Below are 22489 nucleotides of genomic sequence, written 5' to 3'. Positions count from 1 at the left end.
GCAAGAACACATCTTAAGTGTGCTCCCTTCACTTTTTCAGGGCTATAGCTTTCTATAACTCTGTGGTGTGGGGTTTGTTGATCCTTCACAAAGACGGTGGAGGTTGCTTGGCGAATGAGCACAGATCCTGCATTCTGCAAGGAATCTGCAGAAAAAAAAATGTGCACACACACTGCAAAAATGATTTTCTTAAGCAGTATTTTTGCCGTGTTTTACAGTAAAAATATCAAACTAAATGTGAGTGCTGAATGCAATTAATGTAAAAATGTTAATTACTGAAAATGGATCTGTAGTTGCACCGTGCACAATGACAGCTCTATTTCATCTAATACATATTGTGCAAAGCAAATGATCAACACTTCTCGTTGAATTTTCAAATGTTAATGTTAAATGAAATTAATACTTATTAATACTTATTCAGCAAGGACCCAGTAAATGAATCAAAAGAGACAAGATGTTTATAATGTTACAAAATTCTATTTCTAGTCTGTTTCGAATTAATACTGCTCTTTTGAATTTTATATAAATGAAAGAATTAAAAAAACACAATGATATTAAGCTGCACAGTTGTTTTCAACATTGACAGTACCAGGAATGTTTCTTGAGCACCAGATTTGCACATGATTTCTGAAGGATCAAGACAAAAGTAATGGCGGTTGATATTCGGCTTTTACAGGAATATATCTAAATAGAAAATTATTGTTATTATGTTATTTCACAAAATTGCTGCTTTTACTGTAGTTCTGAAGAAGGAGCTGGTTTACTGATGACAGCCTTTAAAAACATTTTAAAATGTACCAACCCAAAATTAAGTTATTGTATCTTCAAATAAGAGTTCACGTATGTTAATTTGTGCATGTATGTGTTGATTTAAGCAGTAAAAGTAATTTTAATGTTGAAAATAAATCTAAGTGTGATTTTTTTTACTTATTTATTTTACTTTACTTCTTATGTAACTGATATTATTTTTCCCCTCTGGAAATCTTTCAAAAATACTGCTCAAGGCAATGCTTTTTTTGCAGTGCAACAGGCTTCATGACTAAAAAAAACCCTCGTTAGAGTGCTAGACAGAGCCCAAACTGTGCCCTACTCTTCCTCAAGTGATCCATTATGTTCTCTGTGTTCTAGTGCACGTTTCCAAGAGGTATCACCAATGGACCACTTGGCTGGCATAGTCCTCGGTTGTGGTGACCTGAGGTTGGTTTTCCACACCGGGCTGTTTGTTCTGGTTGACTCTGCGCTCCCTGAGCCAGCGTCTCTCTTCTCGCCTCTTCAACCTCTCCTCCTGCCGCTCACGCTGACGGATGAACTGGTATCTCTGCAGGAAAAGTTCCTTGGCGAACTCGTACAACTGCATATCCAGGAAATTGAGCAGCTCAATGCGTCTGCGCATGTCGTCACGCAGCTCAACGTTGGCGGCACGCGTGCTGTTGATCTGCGTGAAGGCGGAAATGAACTGCAGGCGGAAAGTGCGCTCGAACAGGTATTGCGTCTTGCGCTGAAACTCGGTCAGGCCGTAGAAAGCCATGTTCTTCAGGTTGCTCTTGGCGCTGGCCAGGAGAATAGGGTTGCGCTCGCTCTCGTTCATGGTGGAGAGGTTGTAGCAGCCCACCAGGCTGAGATCGGCCAGCATACGCACCTGCCGGTTGTTGGCCAGGTTTGAAGGGCAGTCCATGAACTCATGCAGGGTGACCCCCGACCAGTCGTCTCCGTTATAGCAGGTGGGCAGTTCGTCCTGTGTGGGCGACCGGCCGTCACACATGTGAAGCGAAGTCTTCCAGGTGGCACCGCGCTGCACGTGCTTCCATTCGCTCAGGTAACGTGACACAGGGTCTCGCAGCATGGTGATGTAGTAGAAGTTCCTGAAATAAAATGACAAAGTTGCTTAAAAAATCTTTTTACTTTCTCTTTAGCAGTTTAGTTTGTACACAGGAAACTCTCTTTAAAGGGATATCTCACAAAAAAAAGGAAAATTCTGTTACTGATTATTCATGTTGTTCCAAACCTGTGGGGAAGGATGTTAATCTTCAGAACACAAATGAAGATATTTATGATGAAATATCATCAACTTAGTTTTCACAGAAGGACTCTTATCCAGGTACTGACCAGACGCAGCCCTGCTTAGAAGATCAGGCCCTTTCTTTCCAAACCAGATTTATCAAACCTTTACAATTAATCCAAAATGCTGCTGCCAGATTAATCTTTAATGAGCTAAAAAAAAATGCACATCACTCCTCTGTTTGTTAATGTGTACTGGCTACCAATAGCTGTTCGCATAAAAATTAAGGCATTGTTGTTCATTGATGCCTACAAAACTACCACTAGCTCTGCACCTCTTTACTTAATTTCAGTGCCTTTTAGACGCTTGGGTTCTGCAAGCGAACGTCACAAAATCACTTTCACAGATATTAACTGTTAGCTTCTGCTGAATGACCTGCCCAACTCAATCCGAGTCCTTAGCCATCTTCAAGAATTGGCTAAAAACTCATCCCTTTCCATATATATGTATAAATAACACTACTTTCTCTATTTTTTTATTCTATCTATTCCATTTCTTTACTCATACAAATAACAAAAACAAAACCACAGACCTTATTTTGCTGTTAACTGAATTTGAATATCAAAAAAACACTACACTAAAAACAAATGGGAAACCCATGGAGAATTAGCCTTTCTGATGAGTAAATTAGCATAATGACTGAACAACTATATTCCGCAGAGCTTTATGGGGTTTTTTTTCCTCATAAAAACCTAAACAAAAACAGCGATGAACTTATCAATCTAGCTTCCACATTTCCGGCGTGCAATGTAATCCACCAGCTCTTTCAGCGCAGAGAGCAAAACAGAACATATTCTTTTTACACACATCACTGCATCTCTTACAAAGAAAGACCATCTTCTCAATCCTTGTAAGCTGGAGGACAGACACAGAAGGGTGAAAAGCTGATACATGTTTCAATTCATCCGTCCTCGGCAGTGCGGCATTGAGGAGGTTTAAAATTCAAGAACAAAAACTTCTTTAGTGCTTAAAAAGTGAACATAGTACCATTTGTTTTCTAAAAGATCGTTCTATTAGCTACAACCGAATTTCCTGTTTTCAATCCATATTTACAGAGAACCAAACTTGAGATGTGAGGGGAAAAATTCATTTGTTTGAGCTAAAAATGTGTTACCTAGCTTTAAGTAAATATTAGCTATGTTATTCCAAATTGTTTCTTTATTTCAGTGGTATGTATATTACAGCCATAATGTAACTATAAAATAAGAGAACTAATTAATATAACACGTTTACAGAAAACGAGGAAATAAACTGATAAAACTGAACTAAAACAAGTGAACACATTAATAGAATGTGGCCACAAAACAGTCATGGAAATATCTTTTTAATTTCTGCCCACAATATTGAAGTACAACCTGTGTGTATTTCCAGGTGAAAGAACCATTCTTTTTAGCAAATGTGTTACAGTGAAGCTGGTAAAAATGAAAACGTAATAAAATTATGCCTAAATGTCTATGTTGTTTGCCTATTGGTTAATGTAATCCAAAAGTCCATATGGATTCTGATTAAAAGGTAATAAAAACAAACAATTTCTTCATTTGAAATGACTCACTGTAACAACACTCAATTTATATTTGTTCAGTTTGTCTATCCGTTTCAGTATCTATTAAAAGAAGCTACATCTGCATCTGGTGCTGTAAAGAAAAGTCAAAGATGCATCTGCATTCACAGTCAATTAGATTGTCAGCCCTTGTACATTAATCACAACTGTTATCAGGCGCGCGTACATTTAAAAAAAACACGTGAGGGAACAGATGCCACCACAGTGTTATTAGCAGCAGGCCGATGCGTTAATGAAGAGAGAGGAACCAGACACAGTCATGGTCTGATGGAGAATGGGACTGAAGCAGGTGGCGACCGCCCCTGTGCTGGAAAGAATAGTGAATGAGGCGTTTGTGATGTTCCCCCTGAGAGGACAGGCGCCCGGGATAGAGAACGCTTCTCTGACTCCTAAAGCTTTCAAGGGCTTTGGCTGTATTGTACCTCTGACGAGATACTTTCTGTTTACTGGTGATTGGGGATTGATTTAGAGCTACGCTGTGTAAATTTCTGGCTCTGTATGGATTGAAATCAATTTATTAAACTGATGTTTAATGATCTAACAAAAGATTACATTACAAGTCATTAACATTTGCCATAACAGTAGTCTGATAAGCTTCAATGTTAAATGATGGACTCACGGTTACTTATTGAACGCTACATGGGAAAGAAGACCAGAGGCCTTTTTTGAATCTATATCAATGGATGAGGTGCTTCAGTAATGTGATTGGTTACTAAGGAAGGCACACATGATCCAAGATGGCTGTTATGCTTTTACTAAAGGTAGAGCTGCAGACTTTGGTATGATAAAAAGATGTCTTATCTTTTTCTCTTTAGGGATATATGACATGACCTTCATTGGCAAATGATGTATGTACTGTATAGTTTCATTCAGAAATTTCTATAATATAAATCCTTATTATAAAAGTAAAGATGTGGTTTGTAAGGTGTACTCTTTTTGCAGTCTCTCTATAATAACATTTTGGTTTTTATTTATTCATTGAACGATGCAGATTTAACATTCAGTCCAAGATTTGCAGGATTTGTATTGCAGTAATAGATTTATAGTTTAAAGTTATTAATTTTAAATATTATAGTATTTATTAATTGCTATCATTTGAATGAGCAACTAAGCTATATTATCAGTTTTCTTTTCAAAAATGTAATTGTTCTTTTGTCATATTTATATTTTATTTATATTTTGACATTAGTGATACAATAACAACACTGATTTAGATCTTTTGAACAGTTAAAGTGTTGAAACTGCCATCAAAGATTAACTTGCATAGATCAAATGTCCACTACGAGACAAAGTGCACAATTGATGAAAACACGACTGGATTTTTAAGGTGAATTTTTTTAAGTCCCCATCTGTCCAATTTTCCTTTGTTCAGACAAACAGGATATCCCAAATTCACAGCACTTGTTGCACATCTTATATGGATTATATATATATATATATATATATATATATATATATATATATATATATATATAATCCAGTATATAAACTGGAAATAAATGAAACTATGAGGACTGAGGTGAGGAAGTATAAATAGAAAAGAGAGGCTCATATTTGTAAGTGTGTCAGTGGAAAATCAGTAGTTTGCGTTACACGCTGATGATGTTGTGTGGGAGGGGAGACGTGTCAGGGTTTAACACACACACACACACACATATATATAGAGGGGTGTCAGGCTGTAGGGTGTGATTAGAACCCTGCCAGCAGCAGCTGTATCCGGCTCGTCTTTCAGAGTGGGTGGAGTGCAGACACTCTCTCATTAGCCTGTCCCAGGGACACAAACACATGCAGGAAGTGGTGTCAGAACAAGCTGACTGCAAAAAGGTCATGGTGAGCACCATCAGTGTCACAGTATATTAGCCTCAAACGGCTCCAGCTCGGCCCTTTACCTCAGCCAAGAACAACCCAGGTGCAATTGTGGTGAGCTGTGCTCGTTTCTTTCTGCTCAATGATATGTATTTGAGTCATAGCCCAGAACAGTTCCACGAAGCACCCATTTCTGCCCACAAAATGTTACTGAATAACTGAATATACTGCCTCTCTCTTGGTTTATAGCAATAGGAAAAAATGAATTCAGGGGTTCGGACTTTTCATTCTAAGAGCTCCAATTTTGATGGACTAGCTTTATAAAACACAAAGAGATATATTTAGCGTGCAGAAAGAAATGTGATATTATAGTCGCTGCTTACAATTTGACAAAAAAAAATTGTCAAATAACTTGCTTATAGAAATATTGTATAAAATCTCTATTAATCTCCTAATGTTCAACAAGGCTGCATTTATTATCAAATTATCATTTTTTACTATTACGTATTACTTTTACCAAAAAAGAATGTATCTATCAATTAAGTCGAGAATGAAAGCATGAGGATGAATAGTAACAAGTTTATAGTATTTAATAATCCGCATGTATAGACAATAACAAATGACCAAACACTGAACAGAAAGCTACTTATAAAGGGGAGATAACGGAGATAATTAAACGCACACCTGAAGATAATCATACAATCTAAGGAAGACAGAAACTAGGTCACAGAGCACATGGTAAATGAAAACACACAAAACAGTCCAGGGGTGTCACACATATATACCTATTGTAAGAAAAAAATCAGCAGCCATTATTTATAGCTTCAGTGTCAAGTGATCCTTCAGAAATTCTATGCTGATTTAGTGCTCAAATAACATGTTTGCATTTTTGTTATTTTGTTATATATATATATGGTATACTCTGGTATACTCTCTTAGTATATATATTTATTTATCACCATATATTTTATTGTGTACCTATACAAAAACACATACAAACATCTCAAGAAGGTTACTTTCAGTTATCATTAGTCCCCTTCCAAGTATTCAAAGAAAACCTGTCTGAAGAGGCTGTTCAGTTTTGACTGAACTATTGCTTTAAGGAAAGTTTGCTGCAAACAAGCAAAAATAGCCCAGCCGTTCATCTAAAGTAGACCGAGGCAAATGTGTTTAGAGATTACTTGAGGTTTACCAAACGTCTGAAATCGGAAGCCCAGTGAAGCTCTTCAAACCCAGGGAGAGCGATCGTGGAGTGGAACAATGTGTCTCAATAACACTCAGCTGTCAACGGCTAGAGGCGATACGCCAAACACAGCTCAGCACGGCAGATTTCACAGAGAGCAGTAACTAGAGGAAGCGTGAAAACAGGTGAGACCAAAGAAATGAAATGTCACAGCGCATTAATGAGTGATACTTGGACTCCTCTGAGGATCTGCTAATACTTGACACATTATGTTCGAACTCAAGTGAACTCTCGTGTAATGTGGAAAAATCACATTTTTAATATATTGTCTTTTACACAGTACTGAAATTAAAGGAATAGTTTACCCAGAAATTGACTTTCGATCAGTAATTCAGGTGGTTTAAGCTGAAGTCCGTATTTTTTGGCGCTGTAGCGGTTAATAAACAGAACAGTGCGTCTTGTGGAAGAACACTATAGCTAGACTAGAGCTACGTTTATATAACTAGAGCTGCTTCTCTCTGTGTATGTGTATGGCGAACCACGCAGGTATGGGGCTACTCCGCAGCAGTACATACCCAAACCAGTCAAAATTGTCCAAATATAATCACTTGTTACAGTTGTACAGTAGTGATTCAGATCAAGCCAAAAACACGGTTTGGAAAATGGATTCAGTTAGTATATATATATATTTAGTAAATTTTGAACACAAAAAAATAATGCATCAGATAATGCATTAAAATTAATGCATCAGTAAAAAAGCCCCACCTTGAAGGATTTGCTTCTAACACACAGTTTTTCACTTTACAAGACATTAATTGACGCACTAGATCGCTTGCGATGTTTTTATCAGCTGTTGGATTCTGACAGCACTGCAGAGGACGCATTGGTAAGCAAGTGATGTAACGCTACATTACTCTAAATCTGTTATACTGAAGGGAAAAAAAAATCTTTTTTCAAAGCTTCATATTGGATGTCCTGAAAATGAGCCATTTTATGGTGAACTATTCCTTCAAATGGAATAGCAAATGGAGCATTTCGTAGCATCTAAGATCGTTCATACATTGTAGTTTACTTGTGAGTTATTAAAGAGCATCTTCTGAGAAAACTCTAATTCTGCTGTTCAACTCAGCACCAAATGGGAACAAAAAGGTACTTTCTAATAACATTATACGCTATCTGAAACAGTCCAGACAAAGCTCTCTGTTCTCTAGCTGTTTCGGTTTCAGACCTTTGGGTTGTGATAGGCTGTAATTAGCCACAATGGCACAATCACGCCCTGCTATTGTCTATCCAGTTACATTCTGACATTGAGCCAAATATATGTAGACAAACTATATGCCTGCTACTAACAGAAGCTTTAGCTTTCTCTTTTAACCAGGCAAATGCTGACTGATAAGAAAAGCTCTTGAGAAAGCCCAGTATCTTTTGTGTGTCGCTTGAAGTGTTGTGACTGGTTAAGTGGCCTAATCAGCTAAGAAAGAGGAAAAGAAACTATTTGTTTTAATACTCCTTTTAGGAGGCACTATGTAGCTTGAAGCTTCTTTTTCTAAGTGATACAGCAGTTTGATTCAACTGCAGTACAATCATCTTGCAAAGTCAGATGTGCACTTTTTTCATATTTTCCCTTGCTATATCAGATGCAGAAAAGTTCACGCACACGTATGAATACCAGAACACAAAGCTCACGCATAAACAACCATAGGGCCTATATACTACAGTGAGACTTTAACCAAACAACCATTTAATCCATTTAATCCTTGCAGAATTACTGTTGTTTTTAACTTTTTTAAAGTATATTAAAATTACAGTAAAATTACTATGCAGCCTTGGTGAGTATAACAAATGTTTCAAAATCTGATCCCAAACTGTATATTCAGAGTTACATATTACAATCAAGCATTGGTGTAAAACAGATGGATAACTGTTTATTACCTTTGGAAACCTATACATTTTAAAATTGCCCTAATACAGCAAAATAATAATAATAATAAATACATTAGATTAAACATAAAACATAATAGGGGGAAATACATTTTAGTAGGAATTGCTGTAGTTTATGCATTTTAACTTAAACTTTACATTTACTAAATAGTCAGAGAGCTACCTCCCTGTTAATCAAACACTTAACCCTGGTGATGCTAATTTTATTGTATCTGAAATGCATTTTGTCAACTCTTTTAAATTTCAAGTTGAAATGAAACATTCACAAATATTCACAATATTAATCACGTACATATACAAAATGTCCAGTCCAATCTGAAAAAGGCATCTGACAAATCCGTTGCAATTACGCCTTCAGGTAAAGATTCTCGGTGTGTCTCGAGTCACCCAGGGAAGCTGATGTATGTACAGTTCACAGTGACAGCATTATGATTGAGGCTGAGAATGCACTCAGCACCTCTATTGACTTCTGCCCTTTCCTCATTCAGTTTTCTTCCTGTGTCTCACAGCCATCACTTCTCCCGCGGGACCTCAGACCTTTCCTCTAAAGGTTGCTAGATTAATCACGCCTCTGATTTGGATGTATTTCACACAAAACTGAACCCCCCTCCCGCCCTTCCATCTCTTTGCCTCCGCTCGGTAGCCGTCTATCACATATTTCGTCACTGTCCCCGTCTCCTGTTCTTTCATCTTAATTATTGGTATCAGATATGACATTTTGTCTCAGTACAGGGATATTCTGTGTGAAATTACATTGGACCGGAGTCATGCTAGAAGATAAACCTGCGGATAAGGATGATCTTTCAGTGCTGTCTGAGGAGAGGAAGAGAGACTAATAACAGAAATTAAACTAAAAGTGATTTGCAATGAAAAAAGTAGTTTAAAAAGATGTTCTGTTGTTATGAGAATGTCCAGATCTATTTCAAAAGAACCTGGAAAAGTCATAAACTTTAATAATATGCTATAACATTTTCTGTAGTATTCAGGATTTGTATGCCGCATTGTGCTTTACTTGCAGACATAAGAGATTGAACAAAGTATTAATTCTGCAGGTCAGTATGGAAACTCAACCTGCAAAAAAATTCAGGATATTATATCTGTCCCTTAAAGCGTACCTGTTATGAAAGTCCCCAACAGTAGACTAACATGCACGTAAAGTCAAAAACCCTTTTATTTTCTAGAATATGCATTTATTTTCATTTAGTCAATTTCATTTTTTGTGAGCTTTTAACGCTCCAAAAGCGACACCTAGCGGCAAAGAATGAATTTGCATTTTCATTTTAAAACCAACAAGAAAAGATCAGCATGCAAATATTTCACTTTGACATCAACATGAAAAGGCACGGGACTCATTTTTGAACGACTCATTTCAACGATTCAGAGTCAACTCTTTCTTTTGAGAAACAGTAGCTTTATGCACAGTGCACTTTCAGATTTAAAACTTTGCAGGATGTTTTCATTCACTTAGAGCTATGTTACACACTGCATAAAAATCTATACCTGTATTTTAAAGATGCAGTTCACCCAAAAATAAAAATTCTGTCACCACAGTTGCTGTTAGACATTGATTTTCATAGCATGGAAGAATACAATGACAATGCCAATGCCAAAATATCTACTTTTCTTATCAAAAAAAGTTGTTTCCTGGTAATTTCCAATTACACTACAGATAAAATAAGCCAAAAACCGAATAGAGAAATTAAATCTCTTCAAACGGTTTCAGTAAAAAAAAAAAAAAAAAAAAATAATAATAATAATAATAATAATAATAATAATACAAAAAAACCCCATCTAATTAAAGCTCTGGCATCTTCACACAAACAAAGCTACAGACATTACAGAAGAATTTCCCACTCCCCAAAAAAGATTTCACAACTTCAACATCCAGTCCAGTTTGTCTGTAACAAATCTTTGTGTTTTATCTTGGTCAAATGGTTTAGGGCTGTCAGGTTTTCATTGTTGTTCTAAATGTTGTGTTAAGCAGTCAAAAGGGTTATATTCTGTAAATCTGAGCTTGCCTCCAGCAGATCCTCAGGCCAAACGGCAGCTGTAATCCCCATACAGTTTCCTAGCACTCCACCCCTCAGGCCAGAAACTGCATTACCAACAATACTCAATACTGAAGTTCAAATGCTGAAGAAAACACAGCATGAGGCAAATGAGAGCAGACAAGCTATAGTCGACATGACATCGCAATTGCATCCCATTTGAATTTCATAACGTGACATATTTCCAAGTGAAACGAGATACATAATAACAACAAAAACTGCGTCAGGAAAAGTTATGTAACAGATGAAGGGGATAAAGGGGACTGATGACATCGGCCAAAAAGAACATCATTAAAGAGACAGAGTAAGATGTATGTTAATAGATATTTTTTAGGAAAGATTACAAAAGACATTTTTATTATAACTTGCACCGCAATCGTGCAAAATCTAGGCCTGAAAATGATTTTGGACTTTTAAGGATGATGGATACAAGGGAAAGACGGAGTAATGCATATTAAATAAGTCATTGCACTTAAGATTTCTCATTCTGCAGTGACATTATAATAGACATGCTGCCCTAACAGCAGAAATGACATTCACGATGCTCAGTCTCAATATCATTAGTGCTCTTTTTGTAACGCAGATACAAAGAGAACCTTATAATATATATATATATATATATATATATATATATATATATATATATATATATATATATATATATATATATATATATATATATATAATACTGTTGCATAAAAGCTCCATTTACGAGTTTCAGATGAATGCTTATCAGAAATCCTGACAAAACTGTTCTTCTTTAGTGCATTTGAATTAGCATATCACTATAGTATATGGTTAGCCCTAAGAGCTTCTGTCACTTTTTTTTTTAAAGAAAATAATACTTTTATTTAGCAAAGAATGATCAAAAGTGACAGTAAATATGTTATAAAAGTTTCTGTTAAAATAAATGGTGTTCTTTTGAACTTTTAATTCATCAAAGTATCCTGAAAGAAATGAATCACAGTCTGTGAAAATTAAGCATACATATTTTTGGTGTTTACTGGAAATGTTATTTTATCAGGAAATTATTTATTACACCATTTCCAAAGCAATTTAGCCATTCCATTAAATTCTCATAAATGTCTTAAAACTGAATTATATTTAATAACCTAACATTTTTCTATTAAACTCCAAACTCACTGAAGGTATTTTATTTCCCACTCACACTTATCCTCTTTATAGCAGTTCAAAATTGCATACCGAATCAAATTAGCCATCTGGCAAATGACTTAAACCATGGGAAAACACAGAATCTGTGCCTATCTACAATATGAGACCACAAAACCAGACCACAAAACCAGCCTTTATTTTTATAAGATATTAAGTAAAGATTGTGTTCCGTGAAGATATTTTGTAAATTTACTACCATAAATATATCAGAAATTAATTTCTGATAAGTAATATGCTTTGCAAAGGACTTTATTTGGACAACTTTAAAGGCGATTTTTGTAATACTAAAATTTTTTGCACCCTCAGATTCATTCAGCTTTCAGATGGTGTAGCAATCCCAGATCTTTATGTTTTGTGGTCCAAGGTCACATGTTGGATCTATTCAATTTTTAGTTTCACTGCTTATATAAACAAACAAACATTTAAACTCGCAAAATATTTCATCGAGGGTATTTTTATGTAGAATGCCCCATCTATAGATCTCTATATGTTCTTATATCTTGACACAAGCTGTGTAAATCTAAGCTGACACATGCAGATTGTGGATACAAAAACCCAGCATAGGCTCATAGCTTTCTTTCCTGTAGTCTTACACTAAAACAGTAATGCGCTCGCTTCTGCTGCTCTGCAATCTTCTCCCGTTGTTGCCCTTGACAGAATGGAGCGAGAGCCTGGAAACATGCATTATTTGTAACGGATATCATTCCCTAATGGTGCCTGTACTCCCTCTGGCAGACCATAATGGACCGTTTTCCAGACTCTCTGAATCTCCTTCTGTCTCTTTGATAGTGACGGAATGGGGACGGCATGTCACCTGGGAAGAAACAAGAGGAACGAGCGGCCCTTCATTTACTTGTCAGGAAGCTGGCATTAGGGGTAGTTGACATGGTGTGCATACTGAAAATGGCACTAGCTGGCAGTTACAATGCAGCAAGAAAATCCTACCCTTCGACCCAGGTGCACCACGACAACCGCATCACTGTTCAGAGCACAGAAAGTTGAATCGGCTGCTCTTTACTGGCTGAAAAAACACCAAAATCAATCTAAGCTTGCTATTCTTAGCTTGTCTGTTCTGGTTCAGCTGACCAGGCTGGAAGCCCAGTTAGAGATTCAGAGTGGTCTGGTTTAAGCTTTTTTGTATCTTTTGTCTTATGTTGTTAGAGCTGAAAGTTCCTTGAGTCGTTCAGCATTAAACAATTTATAATGGTATAGTTCACCCAAAATGACAATCTTGTGCTTACTCTCATGTCATCCCAAACATTTCTTGTCAAAAGTCAGGTTTTGTTTTTCTTTGCATGGACAAAAGCACTGAAACACATTCTTGATGGGATGCATGAGTCAATGATAACAGAATTTGTTTACATTTCAAATCTGAGGAGAACGGATACATGCCATATACATACAGTACTGTGCTCCCTTTGAGAGAAAATGACAATTCTGCTTTTGTGTGAAACACAGAAAAGCACTCAGTACATGGTGATGACATACTGTTGGTTCTGCAGGCTCTCAACACCTGCACGCCACCAATCTGTTTTTAGAAGTTCAAACCGGCTCAAAGTTTTCACAGGAACTGGAAATTAATCGGTTTTTACAATATAGGCTAGCGAATACTACTACTATCGGCCATGGATGTAAACCCTGACTTTCTGACAATATCTTGTACATTTTAAGTTAAACAAATTTATCCAAAATGTCAGACTTCATGATGCATTATTATTTCATGATCGTCCGCCAAATAATTGATATTCTTGATGCTGCTCTGCTACACTCCATTACGCTCTGCTGTCTGTGCTATTAGGATGACAGCAAGTTTAAAGTGTTACAGTTTTAGGCTGGTCTGCCTCAGAGGTCTAACGGCGCTCATCAACGTCAAAATGATTGAGATAAGGAGGTTTTACCGTTCACAGAATCTGAACATGAATTACAGTGTGATGCGTTAGTTTTATTAATGAAACGGCGGAAGGTAATAAGTAGCTAAATATATTATATCTGACAACCGTTTTATGATAGAAATATTAAACAACAGTGATAACCATGTACATTTTTGCCATTATGAATTGACCAAATCAGTATTTCGTGGTTTAATGTGACGAGACGAGAAACATTAAAAGTGCCATTTTAGACATTTGACACAATATGATCACGTATTAAATATCATTCGCAATAGTTGCATTATTTTACATTTATAACTCCTGTTTACTTCTTCTTCTATTATAACTCCTGTTTACTGCATTAAATTAAAGATAACATTTACGCATTTCACTGGAAAAAAGAGGCCATTTTAAATGTGTTTATCTTAAAAAAAATAATAATTTACAATTTTACACAAACTAATTAGAGAGTACACATGCATATGATGGCCTTAAAGCTAACAGACACGGACTAACAGCCACGGAACTCCGATTTTAATTTCGCTGGGTCTTTTAATGATGCCTCAAAGCCATAATTTGTTGTGCGGGAATGTGAATGTAATTACCTCACTGGTCATTTATGTCCACTGAGGTCGAGGCAGGAAAATGAATGTGGTACATTTCACAGAGCAGCAGGCACTTCCTCTGATTGAGTTTAGCTTCATTCACCATCACCACAAAGCCGAGTATTTGCATGCACTGTATTAGAAGCACTCCGTCAGCGCGAGAATCAATATCTTTGCTTACAGCCTATTTTGTGTTATCAAACCAGCAGTCCAGACTGGTACACACAGAGAGAATAGAAGGATAAAAGAGGTTTAATCTGAGATCTGCGGCTCAGCCTCGTGTCTCTGTTTCCTGGCAAATCTGTGGAACAGCAGAGCGCTTGGAAGGGGCTAATCTCCACCCCACAGATTGGGAGGGGTGTGTTTGTGTGTGCGCGGCTTTGCTTAGCTACAATTTGGGATTCCTCGGAAGTTGAAGAAATCTGACAAAACCTCTATCTGGGGATATCTTTAAATAGAAAAAGAAAAAGTAAATGTACGCGTAGGGGAATGTCGATGAAAGTTTACCCCAAAAAATACAAATTCTGTCACTAATTAGTCTAATGTTTTTTTTTAATTCTGAGAGCTTTCTGATAGACAGCATGGAACACAATCAAGGATCAGAAATTTACAAAGGACATAATCCAAGTGAATTCCAGTGGGTTCATCAAAGATATCTTAATTTGTGTTACAAAGATGAAAAAGGGTCTTACCGGGATTGGAATGACGTGAGAGTGATTAATTACTGACAGAATTTTCATTTTCATTCATCAGGAGTAATGAAGAGTCAATAAGACCAACTCACAACTAGCCTAAAATGGTTGCCAGCTATCTGCCTCAGGATTTAAACATTTTAGAAATATTTGATGATAATGAGCTTTTAAAAAGGTTTGCCTTTAGGTTTGCCTTTAGAATTTGGAGGTTATCCAAACTTCAATTTTTCCTTTGTTTATGTTAACGTATTATGGCAAGAAATAACAGCTGTTCTTGTGTCCAGTTTACTCTTCTTTTACGTTTGCATGCCTTATTACCAGCCATGATTATCCTATTCTGTTAATTATGCACTATATATATATATACACACACATACATATATATACACACATACATATATAGATATTAATCAAATATGTGCAGCAATTATATGGGTTTTGGCCAATTTCTCCTTAAAATAATTTATTTTACTTTCTGCATTTTGTGTTGTGTTAAATGGTTTGGCCCGTATTACTCCACTGAGTTTCATTAAGACTGAGGACTCTAACATGGCCATTCTGAAATAAGCAATTTCTTTAGTTTCAGCCATTGTGTTGGGGACTGAATCTGTTATTCTAGAACATTGTCGTAATCACCAACATTTTGCTAGAGTTTCAGATGACAAAAAACCCGTCCATCTATTATTTTACATTTTTTTTTACATTTACAAGCATGTTAGTAGCAAGCAAGCAAGCATGCTATAGCTTTTTTCCTAATGCTCTCTAGCAATCCACAACCAATTTCTGTTTCTTTTACATTTTTCACATTATAAACACTGCAATGTTTTTTTCCTAGCGTTGCATGGTAACATCTAATGAACTCTATTCAGTGTTCATATATTGCCATGCAGATTTCTGGATGCTACAATTGGCACTTGCACAAGATTTATATGGCATTTGTGCATGAGAAAAATCACAGGGCTAAGATAGCTCTCTCTAAGGCTTTCAGAATGAGCACCACCTTAAACACCACAAAAGTAACCACAGAAACATTTGGTCAATGATTCATTTATCACTCATCCCAAATTATCCTCTCCCTCTCACTACTAAAAGTTTATTGGGACTTGCTGATTCGAGTGCCTGCTGTTTTCAACATATAAGATATTTTGTTGTATTAAGGATAAGTTTACCTGTTTACACTTTATTCTGTCACTTTCATTTACTTCAAATTCTTCGACATTTCACATTCTCAGTAAGTCAGCAGATTAATGTCCACATATAAATCCACTCACTGTTACATACAAATATTTACTGTTACATCATTCTAACTGAAATACATGTGGCTGTATTCATGAGCAAACAGATCGATTCCTGAATCTAGTTTCATTTTAATACACTTTATTTTTTGCATACAGCCTTTAGTGCTAGTGGTGATACTATTGATTACTCTTTACATCTGATACGATAACCACATATTTATAATTCATAAGTGTCCCTTCTCTGAAACGCATACTTTCAGCAAATCTCTAAGACGATAAGCAACTCATATTCTCCAAAAAACTCACTTACATAGTCCAAAAAATTTGAATTATGAGCCCTTCCCAGAAGGAACCCTCAAGCAAAGGTGATTTATTCCAACTTTCTCTATACATAATTTAGACTATCATACTCTCTGACCCTTAGAATTAAACAGGCAGTTACTTGCATTGCTAAATGCTTGAGGTCAGAGGGATGTGACCAGCAAAACGAAGGTAATTATATTACAAAAACAAACGCACCTGACACAAAACATTAACATCATCAGAGCTTCTCTCAACGGACACTAATTAGCAGAACATAACTTCAGGGCTATAAAAAGAGATGTTTACAAGTGGTTGCAGACGACCTGAGAAGACCGATGTTTCAGTACACAATAGGGCTGCACAATATTAAAAATGAACGCTGTACGCGATAACCATACATAAAAATCAATTCAGCTATGTAAAAAAATTCAGTAAATGTTTCATTATGAGAGGATACTTCTGACAAGAGGACAAATGGATTTTCTGACAAGAGGACAAATGGATTTTGAAATTGTTATGAACATTTCTTAGCCTTTTAACTACAAACCACTGAACAAATGTTTTGGATATGCTAAAAGATCAAAGTTTTTGACAACAAAGCCTCCATCCCTGCATGAGCGAATTACAAAACACCTCAGCCAGCTGAAACGTTCTCTCACAGATAAAGAGTCTAGACCGCGGACCACAATGCGAGTCATTGATAATGAGAGCACAGGCTATGTTAAACACTGCTGTTATTGATGTTGCGGGGAGCTGTTGGGAATCAGGGATAAGCGATTTGTCCCTGCGAGCTTGTCGCCCTGACTGCACAAGAATACCAAAAGCACGAGAGGGGCCAAGAATCTGATTGTGACAAATGAAGGCGGTTTCAAGGTGTTCGCTGACATTCCCTTTGGTGCACTCCGATGCGCCCGGGTTGGCCCTTGCTGTATGCTCTCTGAATGAAGATCTGCTTCTTTATGGCTGAATTCAAATGAGGAAACAACTTTTTAAATGACTGCGCACTTCCACGCTGATCTGTTGTCAGAACTTACAGCCACTGCGTAGTGGTATACTGCAAGTCAAGGTAATAAGACGTTATTTAAAAAATTGCTAATTATTTACACAAAGTTATGTTTCATTATGTGTGGAAAGCACATACTCTGTTTCTTTTACTCTGATTCCTATACAAATGCACACCCATACCGACACGCACTCACACGGAAATATACACACTTACACAAAAACGCGCAGTCCCCACTGCTTTAATGATTTTATAAATAAAATAACTCAATAACTGCAAAATTACATCATTCATCAAAAGTGCTGTGAGCCATGATGGCATTACCACCTCGGTGTCCATAAAATTTTTTAACAAATCTAAAGTTCATGCTGCTCATGCTACATGTATGTAATATTTGGATAGTCATTAAATTCCATGTTTGCCTCTAATTTTTTATGCTACAGAGGGCTTGTAATAGAGCAAATGAGCATTTACTCATATTTTCATTCTCTCTTGTGCTTACAAATGAATTCCAGTTTTATAAATGGCAATTAAAAGCCATAAAACATTTATATCGGTGCATCCCTACTACCATCTATTTAATTTTATTACGCAATGCACAATTTTATTGCACAATACAAAAGCGGATTTTTTTTTTTACTTTTCAAATAATGAAAGCTTTTGCAATACAAACTAGTATCTTTCCTTAACCTCTTAGGCCAAGTTCACACAGCAGCATAATACAACTGTTATTAATCACTGATATTAATAATCAGATATGTTTTTAATCAAATAAATCTTAAATCTCACATAAACATACAAAACGTGACAAAGTTTAGACATGAGGAATTGTAAAAGTTTATTTTAAAAAAAGATTGAGCATTAATATTCTGTTATTTAAAAAACATTGAGCAGAAAGATTCCAGAATGATATCCTACTTTTTTTTTTTTAAGTGTTCTCCACATGGGCTAGTCATTTCTGCAATTACAACTTTTGTCATTTTCAGTGCTTTTTATTTGCCCCCAGCCTCCCTTTCTGACTCTGTTGCAAAGCCAGGCACATTCCATCACAAAGCCCCTAAAATGAACACGTGTCTTTCTCACTGTCCTCTCCTCAGTGAGCAGAACTTTTAGTGGCAGCATGCAGGAGGAAATGATGTCTGTGCTGCTCGGCTGTGTCCTTGAGCCAGACTGGATCTGACTCCTCCGAGCCTAATTACCTCAGAGCATCCATGCTGCAGAGCGCTTCTTTAACTGCCCTCTCCTCTGGTTTTCTCCTATGCTGTGGCACTCTGAGTGCTGTTTGCTTGTTTTGCTTTTGTATTGTTTTCTTGTCTTGACTAAGCTATTGTAATCGTTCCTATAGGAAAGCAAAATGTTGTTTGTCAGCCCTGCACAAATCCGCACAAATTAATTTTTTGTGAAAAGAACTCAAAAGTTTTCTTATTAATAATTGTTTCCACTTTTCCACAGGATCATAATCACTTCATACATCATACATGCAATAAACTGCATAATAAATATCATCCCAACTGTTTTGTGAATTGTTGGTTGCTAAAATATTTATGAATAGATATATATATATATATATATATATATATATATATATATATATATATATATATATATATATATATATATATATATATTATAAGATGCAATGCACTGACCATTCCCAGTGTGAATTTTTACCATGCTAGATATTACCTTCAGGATTTTTAAGGACTCATTAAAACATCTTAAAAATGTACAATAACCATTTTTTATTTCTGAGATGATAACTGGGGACCACGCATAGAATTAAACTAAGCAAACATTATTCTAAGATTTCTCAAAAGTGCTTTTTTATTTATGTATAAAACTTTTTTAATAAGAAAAACATTACTTGGTGCACCTTTATTTAGGAAATGATTTGTTAAATGAAGGCTCTGGAGACGAATCTTACAATTCAGTAAACAAAACATCCTAGCAGGAACAATGTATATACCCAATTCAGCTGTTAAGTATAATTAAAAACTTTATTAATAGAGGGATTACTGCAGAGCTTCAGCAGACCTAATTACAATTCTTGTAACCCCAAATGAGTTTATTGTCGCTGACACAATTTCAGTACATCGTCAAGACTTCATTCAGGGAGCCAGTCATTAAATCCCTAATGCAGAAACACAACTAAAATGCCAAGTAAAATAAACTGCACAGAGTTTAACTGTAAACAAATTAACAGTATTTTATTAAAAAATTCTCTTATGCTCACCCATAAGCTGCATATATTTGTTCAAAAAATACAGTAAAACAATAATAATGAGAAATATTATAACATTGATAAATATACAGTTCAAAGTATTTGTTTGAAATAAAAATCTTTCATAACACTATAAAAGTCACTTTTGATCACATTTCATTCATTGCTAAATTTGGTAACACTTTGCAATGCAGACGCACAAATGAAATAATGCTTAATTAATGCACAGATAATCATGGGTTTGTGTATAACAATAATCAATTAATTGTTAATAGTTCAATTTGACATAATTTATTAATTCCCTAATAACAGATTATGTTAACTTCATATGTTAATTACCACACTGGACCAAAGCCATGCCTTTGTACTGCTTTAATTAATCAACATATGAATTTCCACTATTAGTTAATATAGTATATCATTAGGGAATTAATACATTATGACACATTTAACTAATGTGTTAATGCAGTTCTTTTATTATTACTAAATGGCTAAGTTCTTCATAGTTAAACATTAAAAAAACACATTTGTACCACAAGTGTTACCATTAATTTCTTTAAAGATAAAAATAAATATTCTAACCCAAGTTTTTGGAAGTTATGTATTTTATACACATAGCTCAAAGCAAAGTGATATGAGCATCAGACATAACCAGTTATCTCAGGAAAGCCCTACCTGAGCCATAGACACCAGCTTCAGCCCGTGCTGCACTCTGCCACGTATTAAGAATTAACACGGCTCATCTGTCTATTGATTGCTGGCCATGAATTGCTGGTCCAGCTTTGATGTCATTCTAATGCCACTGTATGAAAGATTCCAGATAAAATTATGGAAGCTTTGGTACATAAGCTTGTTATTTCAGGGGATTACCGGGACTGAAGCTGAACGATCGTTTTCATTCTCTGTCGCAAAAACTGGATTACCTCTCTACGATTCTCCCCCCTTCCCCGGCAAAATCTGGAACTCATATTTGATTTCCTATTGCGGCCATGAACTCTCTCCAGCCTGCAAAAAGAAAGACCTAAAGTGTGCATGCGTAAAAGGAATAGGGTTTTCCAACTAGCAAATAACACTTCCCAAAACATTTCCACATTCCTAATTAGCATTGCATTAGAATTGTATTTTAAGGAAACCCCTTCCTTCCTCAGCTGTGGATTTTACGAGGATGTCATGAAATATTTTCTGTTCTTCAAGATATTGACACGCCTGATTTCACACAAACTATTTCAGCTGCAAGATTTACTTCGGTCGAATTCAGTCCTCTGATTGCTGAACTACTGTAGAAATTTATAGTAAATTTCTATAAATGCTTCTAGAACTACAAACACCATTTTCTGTCCTCTTTCTATTTCAAAGATCAGCTTTAATGGCTGTCAAAATATGAATCCTTAACTCTAATCACCTCACATTTTAATTACTCTGTTCCATTTAATGATGAACCTCACAAGGGTAGCTCTAGTGGCATTTAACCATCAAAATGAAACTCTTGTATTTGCATATATTGAACGAAATGATTAAATGTAACATTTTAGCTAGCACGTGTGATTAAAAGATTAGTTCACCCAAAAAGGAAAATGTAAATGAGTTTGCTTCTCCATCTGAACAGATATGGAGAAATTTAGCATTACATCACTTGCTCACCAATGGATTCTCTGCAGTCAGAAAGAGAATCCAAACAGCTGTTAAAAAACATCACAATAATCCATAAGTAACCCACACATCTCCTGTCCATCAATTAACGTTTTGTAAAGCAAAAAGCTGTGTGTTAGTGCAAAACAAATGCATCAAGATCAAATGAGCCCTCTATAATATTGCAGTCTCAAGTAAAAAAGTCACCTCGAGAAATATGCGCAGATCAAATCGTTTTAAACAAATATGTCATGCATATAAATTCAGATTCTCATAATCATTCCAAAACAAAAAAATCACCTCGTTTTGAGAAAGCTCCAAAATTGTGCCAAACTTTCACTTTTTAGTTTTTGTTTAACGGATCAGTTTTGCCGCTCAAGTGATTTGTTTAAATGCAAAAGTGTGAACGCAGTATGCATAAATATCCATAATTTGCAGCTCATCTCCGTATTTGTGTACAGTGATGACAGAGGATGGTGTGCTGCGTGCTAGTAAGGTTTGATGGCCTTGGGCAGTGCAGAGCGCTGTGACGCCGATCCCCTCTCCTGCGAGCGGGAGATAATCCTGATGCATGCTGGAGACCTGGATGATTCCACAGCCCTGCAGAGCTGGACGGCAGCCCGAACACAAACTCACACACAAACACGCCGTCATATAAACTCTGTATACCGCCTTTCACGTGCATGTGCGTGAATCAAACACGTACAAACAAACAAAACTGCTCCCACATGCACACAATTCTTCTCAGATCACGATGACAGGGTAAAATACTTGCCGTCTGAATGGGAATATAACACCGCTGTCTGTGCGTCTGCCATGGCCGCCACATGAGGTGCCACAGTACGATTCTCATGAGAGATTTGTGTGTGTGGGAAGCCGAGAGCCAACAGCGATGGTTCCTCCTTACCTCATTACACAAAAAACATCTCAGCTAACAGTCAACAGGACAACAATACCACCGCTGATATATTCTCCTATTTTCAGCTCTACCCTGTTCCTTCGTATATTTATTTATTTCCATTTTATAGCCTCAGTGACATTTACTCTCAAGCTCCTGCCTGGCATGATTGTGATTTGTGCGTAATTACAGAAAATATGTGGCCCGAAATGGGTCTTTTCCACAAACGTAACCTAAAACGGCCAATCTCGCTCTGAT

General features: G+C 36.2%; 1 protein-coding gene across 1 annotated transcript in view; it reads right to left on the bottom strand.

Moving 5' to 3' along the window:
• Positions 1–807: 807 nt before the first annotated feature.
• hs6st3b (heparan sulfate 6-O-sulfotransferase 3b) overlaps positions 808–22489 on the bottom strand; it is a 43851-nt gene continuing 22169 nt past the window's right edge. The window contains exon 2 of the mRNA XM_043248815.1: positions 808–1862. Within this exon, the coding sequence (XP_043104750.1) occupies positions 1148–1862 (715 nt within the window). The 3' untranslated portion in view covers positions 808–1147. The remainder of the gene's footprint in view (positions 1863–22489) is intronic.

Source organism: Puntigrus tetrazona, chromosome 9 (genome assembly GCF_018831695.1).
Source record: "Puntigrus tetrazona isolate hp1 chromosome 9, ASM1883169v1, whole genome shotgun sequence".
Taxonomy (NCBI): Eukaryota; Metazoa; Chordata; class Actinopteri; order Cypriniformes; family Cyprinidae; genus Puntigrus; species Puntigrus tetrazona.
The sequence above is the reverse complement of the archived record's forward strand: the minus strand, read 5'-3'. Positions and strand labels throughout refer to the sequence as shown.